Consider the following 13,167-nt stretch of genomic DNA (forward strand, 5'->3'; position numbering starts at 1 on the left):
CCTGATATAATGTTAGTTATAATTCCAGTTATCTTAAAATGTCAGATGCCACAGAAATAACCAAATTTCTTGTCACTTACATTTTAAACAGATCTTTAACCATTCCATTTTAAGTCTTCTGTCATTTATAGACAATCACTGTTTTACTCTGATGCTTTTATAAAATGAAGATTTTTAAGGGGATTCATAAAAAAGACTTTTTGACAAATTTGTTTCTAATAACTTTTAGATCATACCACTGTACTCAGTAAAAAAAAAATTACAAACTATAATGGAAAACCTGATGTCTTCATCCAGATCAACTGAAATTAACTGCATGGGACTGAATGAATTGATAAATGATTTATAATTTTATGACTTTTTCTGAAATATACTGGCTTCTAATCTGTTTTCCAGAAAATCTTTCCCTTTATGCTGTGATCTACAACATGCTTATTATAAAGTATACCTTTGTAAACAAAGGTGAAACATTTACTTTTTTCTCTCTACACAATCCTTCCAGAATCTTGCTTATCCAGCTGGCTCCCCTGTGCATTTGATGGCTTATTGTGACCAGATTACTAGTTATACTAATCATTGTTTTAATTTGTTCTGTTGGTGTTTTCAAATTATTTTTGCCTTGTGCCTTTCTCTGCTATACTTTATTAATGTTACTAGCTGTATTACTTACAGCCTATTTTATAAGATTATTGTTTCTTGCATTACCCAATGTGCAACCAGGCCTCTGATAAAACTAATGATGGCTAAATGTCTTGAGGCAGTCAATCACATATATAACTCTACACAGAGTAACTGTAATAGTCCAACTCTAGATATGAGAAGAAGCAACAAGAGAAAACGTTCCTGGATTATAACAGACTAGTAAAACAGGCAATCCAGAGAATTTTAGATTATCAACAGGGCCTAATCCAAAAATCTTAGCACAATGAGTGGCCTATCAACAGAATCCTCATCTGATCTAGGAATGAGTTTTCCTAGAGCCATGGGACAAAATTGGTCATGAAATGCCTCCCAAGTGTTGTTCAAATTTATGAGCAAGAAGAACTGTGGACAAAGAACGCTGCCTGCCATTTCAGTAAACAAAGGATGTTGCAGCCTTAAAACCCAAAAAAGTGCACCCGGAGGGGAATTCAGGATGGAGAAACACAGGATACTGGCCCTAGATATTTTAGATACTATCAAAGGAATGATTTACATAGCCCAGACTCTTACATCTTCCCATACCTAGAAAAGCACTAAAACGTTAACTTGAGATGTCTGTTTTTGCGATTAGCAGTCATCTTTTGATGTTCAACTACATGTTTTTTGTTTTTTCCCCCAGCAAAAACTCCTACATATCCTGGCTCCTCCTTTACCTCTTTGGAATAGTCCCTCAGAGCATTGAGAGGTTCTATCCTGGGCTATAGTTCTCAGTAAGTTCACCAAATAAAACATAATTCTCAACTTTTAGGTTATACATTTTTTTTGTTGACAATGGGAAAGGGGATAAAAGAGAATAAACAACCATCAGAGAGGGGCCTCCATGAAGCAGAGGTAATGAGGGTGTTATTCCCTCAGCTTTACACCTGGGACTAGCAAGTGCATGAATGTGCTTTTAACAAGACAGAAAGGCATTTAAAAAACATTAAGTCCAAAGTAATTCGGGATGGATGTCCCCACCCCGTATCTTAAACTTGTGTTTTTGTTCTTCATGTTGTTGGTATGATTAAATTTGCATTTGCAGAGTGTGTAAACTGCTCGCTACAGTGGTTTTGAATCTAGAAGTTCCGCACCTGGAACGGAGCCAACGTCTCAAGGTCAGGTGGTCCTCCCTCTGCACCTACAATGTGTGTTGCTACGGCCACAAGGTACAAAGCTAATCCATTCATTAAAAGACCTTTTTTAAAAAAGCTAAAAAGACATTTTTTAAAGAGCCTAGGCTGCCACGGGTAAGGGGACAGGCGGGTCTGGCTTTGCTGATGTGAGGCGTGTTCCCAGAGCGGATCACGGGGCTCTGTTCCTCCCATTCCCCACGCTGCCAAAACCGCCCATCTGCCAAACAGATTAGGAAGTTCCCATCCCTCTCCAAGCACAGCCGGGGGGGACAGCACCTTGCTCTAATCTTTTCTGGAATAATGGTTTTATATAAAGAAAAAGTCAGCAAACAAAGCAAATGACCACGTGGTTGTATAACCTGAAGGAATGAATCAGCAGCTCTTCGCTACAGATTTTGTAATTACATATAAAAGAGGACTTACGTACCTAGAACTAAATGCTTTACAGTCACAGGCCACCAATGATGTGGTTCATGTTCTACCCCGTTTTTTGTGTTTTAATTTTATAGGTTCCTTGGTTTTTGTCCCCAAAGACCACGAGGAAGGGTAGCAACCCGCAGCCGCCCTGCCTCAGGACAGGCTCTTCAGGGGAGTGATCCACACTCTGATTTGCGGCTTCCCTTGCAGTGAGTTGGGAGGGAAACAGGCCACTTTTAAAGTCCTGTTTAAGAAAGTGTACCATGGAATGCCTTCAAAGGACCAACTCATCTCACTAGATCTCTTTTACCGAAAAAAAAAAAGGAAAAAAAAAACAACAACAAAAAACTCCTCAAATCCCTACCAAATCAATGTGAAGGATTTATTCAGTGCTCATGTGTAAAGCATTCTGCTAGCTGCTGGGCAGAATCATAATAAAAGCTATTATATATATATATATATTGCATATATATTGAGCTCTCACTACATGCTTAATGTGGTTCAACACAGTGCCCGGGAACTACTTATCACAGCACAAGAGTCCTTTGAAGTAAATACTCATCTTATCCCCATTTTAAGGATGAAGAAACTGAGGCACTTGTCCAAAGTCACAGAGCTAAGCCTGGCTCCAGACCCCAGCTCTCCCCTTATACAGCACAGAGGTCGTACAAACAGACCCAGCCACTCCCTCTAAGGCAGGGCAGAAAGAACGCTCCCTGGTGTGTGTGTGTGTGTTTGCATGTGCACCCACACACGCACGTGAAGTGGGAGAGAGGGAGGGAGAGAGTTGGACTGTGCTTAAAACCACGGTTCCTATTGACAAGATTCGCAGACCTTCTGGAAGGGAGCCAGCCAGGCAGGGCGTGTGTATCCATTTGCAAGGGTGGCCATCAAAGTGCCACAAACTGGTGCCTTAACACAACAGAAATGGATTCTTTCACAGTTCTGAAAGCCAGAAGTCCAAAATTAAGGTGTTGTCAGGGCTGGGCTCCCTCTGAGGCTCTGGATAGAATCCCTTCTTGACTTTTCTGAGCTTCTGGTGGTGGCCGTCAATCCTTGGTGTTCCTTGGCTTGCAGCTGTATCACTCTGGCGTTAAACGGTGTTCTCTCTGCATCTTCACATGACCTTCTTATAAGGACATCAATCACTGGATTTAGGGCTCCATGCTAACCCAATATAGCCTTATCTTAACTTGATTACATCTGCAAAGACTATTTCCAATTAAGGTCATAATCACATGTATGGGGGTAGGACTTCAATGTATCTTTTTTGAGAACACAACAACACACAACAGTATGGAGATGAAGATGTTCTGAGACTTTGGAAGGAGTCCCTGTACGCACTCTTTCAGGCAGGGTATAAATGGGAGCTTGAGCAGGTGCAGCGCCGGAGGGGGAACCTCCAGGCGGTCTAGGCTGGAGACAACCTGGGAGAGGGAGGAGGCGAGGGCACTCAGGACAAGGAAGAGAGGTGAGCAGCCAAGCTGCGAAGATTAGCAAGTTAATGGTGGGGATACCCAGAGTGGATGTTACTGTGGCGGATGGGGCCAGATTTGAGAAGATCTCTCTTCAGGGACTTTATTCTAGAGCAATGGCTTTCAAACTTGAGCTGGAGCAGAATCTCCTGGAGGGCTTGCTAAATAAGACACAGTGTTCTGGCCCCACCCCGAGTTTTGATCCAGTAAACCTGGGGTGGGGCCTGAAACCCTGCATTTTCATGAGTTCCAGGAGATGCTGCTGGTCTAGGGACCACACTTTGAGAACCTCTCTCTAGACACTGAGTGGAACCACTAAAGTTCAGGGGGAGGGATAGGAAGTAACAAGTAGCTTCAGTGACAGTCACTGGACGACAGATGAGCAGGAGATGAAGGACATTAACAATTAATTCCCAAGGTTTGAGGGCATTATGAGACTAAACGAAACAGAGGAACGTTATCTCAAAGTCTGGTCCACCTGGAGTCTCTGGCAACTCAGGTCCTGATGCCTTAGGAAGCTCGGGGGACAGATCTACCCTCTGCTTCAGGGGGTGCAGCTGATAAACTCCATGACGACATAGCATGTGCTGCTTTTCAAGCAGGAACATTTGGAGAAGGTAGTCTGGATTTAAATCATTTTTGAAGAAAACTCACTCCTTGCTTCCTGCTACATGGATGACGACTTGGCCATATAATGCCATTTATATCCAGAAGTTAAAATTACACGTTCTAATAGCAACTCTAAGTCATGCCTCATTTTCAGTAAAAAGCTACTTTCCGTAAAACACAAAGCTTTTGTTTTCATGTCAGTGGATCCGGGCTTCCTAGGTGGCGCAGTGGTTGGGAATCCGCCTGCCAATGCAGAAGACATGAGTTCAATCCCTGCTCCAGGAAGATCCCACATGCTGCGGAGTGCACCAAAAAACAAAACAAAACAAAAAAAAACTACTAACCTCATGTCAGTGGATCCAAGATGTTTCCCCCAGCACATGTCTGGACTATCTTTACATTAGATGCTATACAATGTTTGCCTGCTTGTTTAAAGTCAAGTCACTGAAATACTGGGTGTGAGTACTGGACATAAAACTGAGGAACTTGATAAGGGAGGGAAAATGCAATGTGATAAATCCAGGATATAATGTAATACACTGATGTTCTCTCTGTCCAGAACATGAGATACAACTTGATAACTGTTATGTCGTTCATCTCCTGCTCATCTGTCTTATTATTCTAAGAGCACATTTTAAAAACCTAACACCTGCTCTTAACTCACTCAAAAACACAACAAAAACCTGGCGCAAATGTACCCAGAGAAACCTTGCTGTCGGCTGCTGGAGGGGCCATGAAAACACTGACTCTGGAAGTCTCCAAAGACACGACTCTGCCCAAAGCTCATTTATAGAAAGAAAACCCTTAGGAATTCCCTGGAGATCGAGTAGTTAGGACCCTGCACTTACTGCTGGGGGCCCGGGTTCGACCCCTGGTCAGGAAACGAAGATCCTGCATGCCACGCCACGCGGCCCCAAAAAAAGAAAACCCTATGCTTTGGGGAAAGCCTGTCTCGTGTTCTTCCTCTCTGCCACTGGTTGCTAGGCATGGTCCCTTCATGTGGCGACCATGTCAGCAGTGACAGCCTTAAACTATATGTTTCCACATTGAGGGGGGTGGGCAGTGGGGACAGGCCAGCTGTCAAGAGCGTAAAAGTGATGCCAATCTCCCCTCGGGCGCACAGTGGGCCTCACTGGTCTAACAAACTCAGCTTCTAAATGTCCCCTCCAGCCTTCACATTTGGTAAGAAAACATAAATGTCATGCTATTCCAGGAAAAGCAAACTTCTTCATTTTATAAGGTTAGTTTTATGAGTCAGGCTTAGTTGGAGACAAGTAAACAACTCATTTGTGGATAAAAATTGCTGTGCTGCTCTTATGTTCTGGACAGAGAGAACATCAGTGTATTACATTATACCCTGGATTTATCGCATTGCATTTTCCTTCTCTTGGGCAATGCGAGATAAGGCGAATGCAGTTTATCAAACAAAAGTCAGTGACCTTCACATCAGGCCCCATCCCTTGGGGTCCAAGGGGATCTTTGCACTGCACCCTTTATCAGGCGAAGGAGTAGTGGAGAGAAAGAGACAGAATACTTGTGTTAATCTGTTTAGCCACCTCTGGGTACGCGTTCTTGACCCTTCCAAAGGAGCCAGAGTGGAAGTGGCCAGAGGTACTGTTCCCCTCCACTTCCCCTCTGCCTCAGGGTGGGGCTCATCAGAAAAGGCTGGTTGTAAGAAGGATTCGAGGTGTTGGGTCTCCCCCACGTGCAGCAGGGCTGGGAAGGGGCTGGGGCCCGGCCCAGCCTCCTGTTCCAGATGCCCAGTGCTCCCATCACCCTTCCAGCTACCTCTGTTTTCATCTGATAGTTAATATGTGTCTTTAGCAGCTCCCTACGCCACACCCGTGGAGGAGATAAAGGGATGCCTCCCACCCTCCCACCCTGTAGAAGCAGACACACGTGCAGAGCAGGAGCACAAAGCAGCCTAGAGTCAAGTGCCAAGACAGGGTGTGCAGGGTGTGCGTGTTTGGGGGTGAGGAGGTCACCAGGGCTGCAGAGAGCAGCCAGAGCTACCAGTTCTCGGGTAGAGTCACGTGTCCGGCAGCGTGGTAAGTACCTGCATGAGCTCACAGCCACCCGCAAGCTGGGTGTGGTAGGCTGAGTAGCGGCCCTCAAAGATGTCCACATCCTAATCTCTGGAACCTGTGAACATGCTTACAAGGCAAAGGGCACTTGGCCAATATGATCAGGTTAAGGATCTTGAGTTGGACAGAGTATCCTGGATCATCCAGGCGGGCCCCGTGTGCTCACGTGGGTCCTTACGAGGAGACAGTACTGTTACATTCAGGAGATGCTCCCCGCTGGCTGTGAAGGTGGAGGATGCAGCATGAGCCAACGCGTGCAGGTGGCCTTTGGAAGCTGGAAAAGGCAAGGAAACAGATTCTCCCCTAGAATCTCCAGAAGGAATGCAGCACTTTCAACACCTTGATCTTAGCCCAGTGAGACCTATTTCAGACTTCTGACCTCCAGAACTGTAAGAGAATAAATCTGTATTTTTTATTTTCCTACAAAGTTTGTGGTCATTTGTTACAGCAGTGAAACTAATACAGACAGAAAATTACTTGTAATCCTTCACATAGTGTTCGTTGTGGGCACGTCCTCTTGGGGCCACCGTGGATTCGTATACATCTCGTACACAGCTATGGTACAAGATGTGTCTTTAACTTTACTGGCTAGAGGCGTCTTGAAGGATCTTAAGAAGTAACCCAGGGTAGAGAATTGCTATTGCTACTGTAGGACCAGCTCTGTGAAAATCTCTTCAACGGAGGGACTATTACAAAGGCAAATAAATGCAAAGGCTGCAAAAGTGTGAATAAATCTCTAGCGTGATTCGTGCTCATGCACTGAGATCTTGGATTTGGGGGGGGGGGGAGGGAGGGAGAGAGAGAGAGAGAGTGCGTGTGTATGTGTGTGTATTTAACATTCTGGTCTCATTAAGATTAGTCATTTTAGAGCTATTTACATTCTGTCTCCAGCAGAACCAGCTAGATCTTTCAAGGAAGAGTGTGCAGCCAAGCCAGACTCCTGATGGTTAAATTCATGACCCACCAACAGTGGTCGTTATTGGGGGCCACTACTGTGCTCCAGGATCACACGCCTCTTTGGCTATGACACGCCGTGTGGCAAGACGAGTGGAAAGGCTGTGGGCTGGTAAAAGATGTTTGTGGTTCAAAAACAACTTCTTACAAGCTCGTTAAAAGCATTCCTACTTGCTAGCTCATCCGGGTGCAGCTGGCTTGCGCGACTGCGGGACAAGCGCCAGGAAAGCCAAGGACTAAGTTCACCCTCAGGGCCAGTGGCCTTCCCCACCCCATACTGGACCCAAACTCTGCAATCAGAGCCTGCAGACCAGGTGGGCACTGCGGTGGGCGGTGGATGGAGCCACTGGGGCACCTGTGCCACTTCCTCAGGAGCAGGGCCTGGGAAGGAGGGTGGCCGTGGGCCTCCGTTCTGTGCTTTCAGGCTTTCAGGCTGTTTATGTTTCATCCCCAAGGCAGAGGGCGGCGAGGAGCACCACCTTTCATGAGGGCTGTAAAAGCACTTAGGAGCCTTCCCTGCATGAAAGTAGCGATTCTCTCACTTGAGGGTTTTATTACTTATCTTTCCCCTCCTTATTCACTGCCGCCTTCTTCATTCCCCAGTCTTCATTTCTAAGGTCTGCTTGATGTACTGCTTTCCTATTCTTGTGAACCATCACCTCTGAATTACTGACATTAATGGGGAGAAGACTTCAAGGAGAGCAGTAATTAGATGAATTATGCTGTATTAAAGTACTTTATAGATTGAAAAGGGATAAAAGAAGCTTTTTCTTAGTAAACTAGGCACTCTCCCAGCTGCCTTGTGGCTCAAGTTTCCGCTTTCAGATACACCCGGGCGGGCGCCCACAGCAGCCCAGCCCACCTGTGCCGGGGGCGGCCGGATGCTCCCCTGAAGTCAGCTGTTCTGCTCCTATATCAGGTGTACCCATTTATCTAGCCGCATAAATGTTCTGGTGAAGAGGGGACACAATAAAAGATGTCATGTCCACAAAATCCAAGTTAAATGCTGTAGAAAGAACTGATGAAGTCTCTAAAACTCTTGATGGTAAACTGGGTATGGGTGAGTCGCAGTTAGGCATGAAAAGACAGAAAAAGTAAAAGGAGAGGATCATGAACTATATCCTTTGCAAGTGCTCCCTCCACTGTAAGTAAACAAAAGTGGAAATCACAGATGTCCGTTATGGGTGTCTTCTTGCTAGAAAGACTACAAGGAGTGCCAATCAATAGACTTTGCCCTATACCAAAAGACATGATAGTTTTATATTTACTGATTTAAAAAAAAAATTTTTTTTGATGTGGACCATTTTTAAAGTCTTAATTGAATTTGTTACAACATTGCTTCTGTTTTATGTTTTGGTGTTTTGGCCACTAGACATGTGGGATCTTAGGTCCAACAGCCAGGGATCAAACCCACACCCCCTGCATTGGAAGGGTGAGTCTTAACCGCTGGACGGCCAGGAAAGTCCCCATATTTACTGATTTTTATTTAAATTGAAGCAGTTAAGGTTTGGGCATAACTCCCCTCTTCCCCCACTTTGGTCAATTGTTTCAATTATGTTTCCAGCTACTGGTCCTGGCCTGGTTCTTGTTAGCAATCCCCAAACAAGGGCTGATTTCAAATGGGTTGCCTTTCTCCTTAAGTTTGTGCACGTAAAGATCTCCTCGGTCTCTAAATGTCAGGGAAAGGCTAGCCTCTCACGAGCGGCTCGGGGCAGGGGCCAGTGGTCGCAGGACTTACGAGTGGCCAGAAGATATTTGCCTCAGTGTAAGGGACAGCCCCAAGTCGTCGAGCGCGGGGCTGATCTAGCATACCCTGGGTAGCAGAGGAGCTCTCCACCCCACCCCACATCACCCACCCCTCTACGCTCTGGGTCCTGAGGCAACAGTAAAATAGGAGTCTCCTGGTCAGGCGAGGGGAGTGTAAGGTCAGGAAACAGCAGTGGCAGTGAGGGAACACAAGTCATGGTCTGTGATCGTCCCTTACAAGTAGTAAACAAAACAGAATGCTCACAAGCTTTCACCCGCTGGCTCTCAATGCTTCCTTGCATTTACTACCACAGCTATTACTACATTTTACCACTAGAGGGCAACAGTGTTCCTAAAATGAGGGATTCTTCCAGAACCTAAAAATCACTTAGAATCAAGGAATTTCAGAGCTGGAAGAGGTCTGAATCTTTTGGTTCACTGGCTTTCAGTTTTTTTTTCAGCTGAAACTCACAGCAAGAACTGCATGCTTCATAATACCCCAGTTCATACATATGTTTGCAACATTTTGAAGCACTACTTACCCTTTCTTCTGCAATGCACTCTAAACTGTTTGTATTCCAAACGATTGCATTAAAAACAAACAGGGAATCCCCTGGCAGTCCAGTGGTTAGACCCCGAGCTTTCACAGCCAAGGGCGAGGGTTCAATCCCTGATCAGGGAACTAAGATCCTGCATGCCGCACAGCATAAGTAGATTAATTAATTAATGCAAACAAAAACAACTACAACCACTAAATAGATTTCATAACCCACTAGTGTGCTATTAGTATGAAAAACCCTGACTTGTTCTCAGCCTATCATCTTATGAAGGGGTGCACCAACCCCAAGGATGGAGAAGGATCCCTGCCAGCTACAGTTCTCTCACCCACCCAGCCAACCTGCTCACCCTGGGTCAGTCCTGGAGGAATGACAAACACTGCAACAACTCAGTGCTCAGTTTAAAAATGCACTGACTGCATAAAGAGTTTTGAGGGTCTATCATTTTCCACTCTTGTCAATGCTACAACCGCTCTTGTAATTGAAGCAGAAATTCCTTGCATTGAAGGCTCCATGCAGGTGGTGTCTGTTCTCATTCAAGCAGTTGCAATCAATCAAGCAATTTCAATCAAGCAGTTTCACTGAATTCTGGGGAGAAACTTAAACCACTTTTAGTCTCTAGAGAGTCTTGGCCCTGAAAGTCACTAAGTTCTCTTCCCTGGCTCCTTAATTTTAAAACATTTATAATCATTTTGGGAAGAAATGTAAAGATAAGCCAGATGATCCCAGCAAGGTATCCTTTCTTAGGGCCAATGCCCTGGATTCTTCTACTTATTAATTCCTCCTCCCTCTCATGCATACCTGCCTCTAATTTGCTGATTATCCCCTCAGCTTTTTTAGACCAAAAAGGAGGATCCCTTTAAAATTCAGGATATTAAATATTACAGATGAAAACAGTAACTGAGCTCTCTGTGGATAAGAAAGGAAAGTTTTTCTTAGCTCACTTGGATTTTGAGGAGCTGGTTTATTTTGTGAAAGATACCAAGTATTTTATTTTTTTTAATAAGGAGGTAACTAAAAGCATGAAAATGCAAATTATTTTAGTATTTTATGGTCTTAGAAGGAAGAAAAAAAAATCCTGGGACTTGAAAAATTCCTGGTGTACTTTAGAAATCTGAGCTTGGTTTTCTGTAGGGAATCCTTTCCACTGATAACCAGGGAAAAAATCTTCAGGAAGACCTTCTTTGGGCTCTGGGAGGTAGTGACTCTCCTACTTTGATAGAAAGCTCTCAAGCTCTGCTCCCTCACTTCTCTGTTGGGCTGGTAAACTGAACTTTTTCCTCCCTGAGACAGCAACGTCTGTTACAACAGGTGACAAGCACAGGTTGCCTTTTTCTAGGGAAAATCTGATTTCACCATTCAATAAACCTAGCCAAGCTGGGTGCAGGGTTAAGTCTTTGAAGAACCAAGGCCGAGCTTCCAAATGACGTTCTCACATCCCTAACATTACATCCAGAACAATCTTAAAATTCCTACTGCCATTCTTTAAAATTCTATCTATTTACACTCTTTACCAAACTCTAGATTCTTTAAGCCTGAGTATACATACAGGCTTTGTGGAATATTAGGGGATTACTGGAAAGAGCATCATTACTTTGGGGACAGACTTAGTGTAGTTTTGTAACTTTCGTAATCTTCTACTTGATGAAGAAAGCAACGTAGCGCCACAGACAAAAATAGTACCCTACAGCAAGTGCCTTGAAATCAGCCACCTAACAAGAGCTGCCAAGTTCTCACTGATTCCGTTCACAAAGAAAGAAAACAGCCCTGGTTCACTCACTCCCATTAGATTAAAGCAGACGCCAGGATCACACAGATTCCTGCGCAGGCCAACGCGTAAATTGCAATATTATCCTGAAGCCCTTGCAAGATGGCCAGCAATTAACAGGGGAACGTCCGCGGTTCGGCCAGGGAAATGGCTTAGATTTTGGAAATCCCACCCACAACTAATGCTTGAGCCACGGGTGGGTCGCGCACTCGGTGACCACCTCACAGCAACCAACTCTGGGTTGTCGCAGAAAAGATCAAGCCTGGCCTTTTGGGCCTGTTCCTCAGTTTCCCCATGCACCTCTTCCCCAGGTATGGGAGCTACCTTGTGAAAAATCTTTACGGCCTTGTAAATGCCAGAAAGAACGAGCCAGCTTCCCGCGGACTCAGCGCACTGACCGGCCCCACCACGCGGGAACGGTTCCGGCGTCGAGGCGCGAGGCGCATCGCGGTCTCCCTCGCGCATCCGCCGCGGGGCGCACAAGCGCGCGCACCCAGGAGTCACCACCCACGCGGCTCGCCGCTGGTCCGCCGCGCGCCCACCGTGCGGCTCCGGTACTCACCCACGCGCGGCCCTCCTGCACGTCGGCCAGCGCTCGAAGGGCGCTGGGCGAGCCCGCGCGGAAGTTGAAGAAGTGCAGCGCCGCGCGCGCCGCCTGCGGCAGGAGCCCGCGCGGGAGCTCCGCGTCCTGGCGCCACCCGGAGCGCTCGGGCCCCCCGGGCGCCGCCACCGCCCCTTGGAGGGCGAGCAGCAGCAGCAGCGCGCACAGCTCGGCGGCGGGGTGAGGATCCCCCGGCCCGGGCGCGGGAAGCGGTCGCCGGCGGAGCTGCATGGGCGCTGGCTGGTGCGGCGCTCGACGGGCGCGGGCTTCGAGCAGGGCGCGCCGGCGCTCCAGGAAATAAGGCCGCGCGGGCCCCTCCCCTCCGCCCCCGGGGCGGGCGGCTGGAGGGAGTTCTGGTCCCTCTCGGCCGCGCCCTCTCGGCGCTTCCCGCGGCCCCCGGGCCCCTCCGCCCCGCCCCACTCCGCCTGGGCTTCCGCTGCCCCGGCTCCGGACCGGGACGCGACGGCGCCTCCGCGGCGCGCGGCGGGAGTTTCTGGGCGGGGCCGCGCGGGCAAGGGGACAAGGAGGGCAGTGGGGACTCCGCCCCCGAGGGAGCGCGGCCTGGCTGGCGCCACCCCGTGCCCCCAACCCAGCTCGGGGACCAGGTTTCCCTCCCCTGCGGTTGCTGTGATTTCGAAGCCCTTAAGGTTTCAGAGCAAACCTGCTTCAATTCTCCAAGGCTTGGAGCTCATTTCCCAGAAGATGAAATTGGAAACAGGTGGAGAAGGGAGCGGGACGCAGAAGGCATTGAAGAGGGTCCTTCCCATTGTTGCTATAGCACAATGACCTTGGAAGTGGGACAGGTCGCCAGAGAACTGGGGCTGGAGGGGAGGCTGCCGGTGGTCAGCAGGACAGAGCCAGATAAGGCCCCAGAGGCCCCAGTGGACTTAGAAACGTTGATAACCCTGGTGCGGCACAGATGGGCGTGGAAGCCAGATTCCAGCGAAGTGAGGCGTGGATTGGGCTGTAGGGCAGCGGAGACACAGGGTTGACGACTCTTTTTAGACACGTGGCAGTGTGAAGGGATGAGATGGCCGTTGTTCTTAAGCCACAGAGAGAGAGAAAGCCCAGGAGAACCAAGAATTAGAGGCACTCCCAGCATCCTTTTTTTCCCACCTCTCTTTATTTTGTTCAGGGAGGCA

General features: G+C 47.4%; 1 protein-coding gene across 1 annotated transcript in view; it reads right to left on the reverse strand.

The window, feature by feature from the left end:
- RARRES1 (retinoic acid receptor responder 1) overlaps nucleotides 1-12,423 on the reverse strand; it is a 40,499-nt gene extending 28,076 nt beyond the window's left edge. Inside the window, exon 1 of the mRNA XM_057740220.1 lies at nucleotides 11,987-12,423. Within this exon, the coding sequence (XP_057596203.1) occupies nucleotides 11,987-12,256 (270 nt within the window). The 5' untranslated portion in view covers nucleotides 12,257-12,423. The remainder of the gene's footprint in view (nucleotides 1-11,986) is intronic.
- Nucleotides 12,424-13,167: the final 744 nt, after the last annotated feature.

This window comes from Hippopotamus amphibius, chromosome 6 (assembly GCF_030028045.1).
Source record: "Hippopotamus amphibius kiboko isolate mHipAmp2 chromosome 6, mHipAmp2.hap2, whole genome shotgun sequence".
In the NCBI taxonomy this organism is placed as follows: Eukaryota; Metazoa; Chordata; class Mammalia; order Artiodactyla; family Hippopotamidae; genus Hippopotamus; species Hippopotamus amphibius.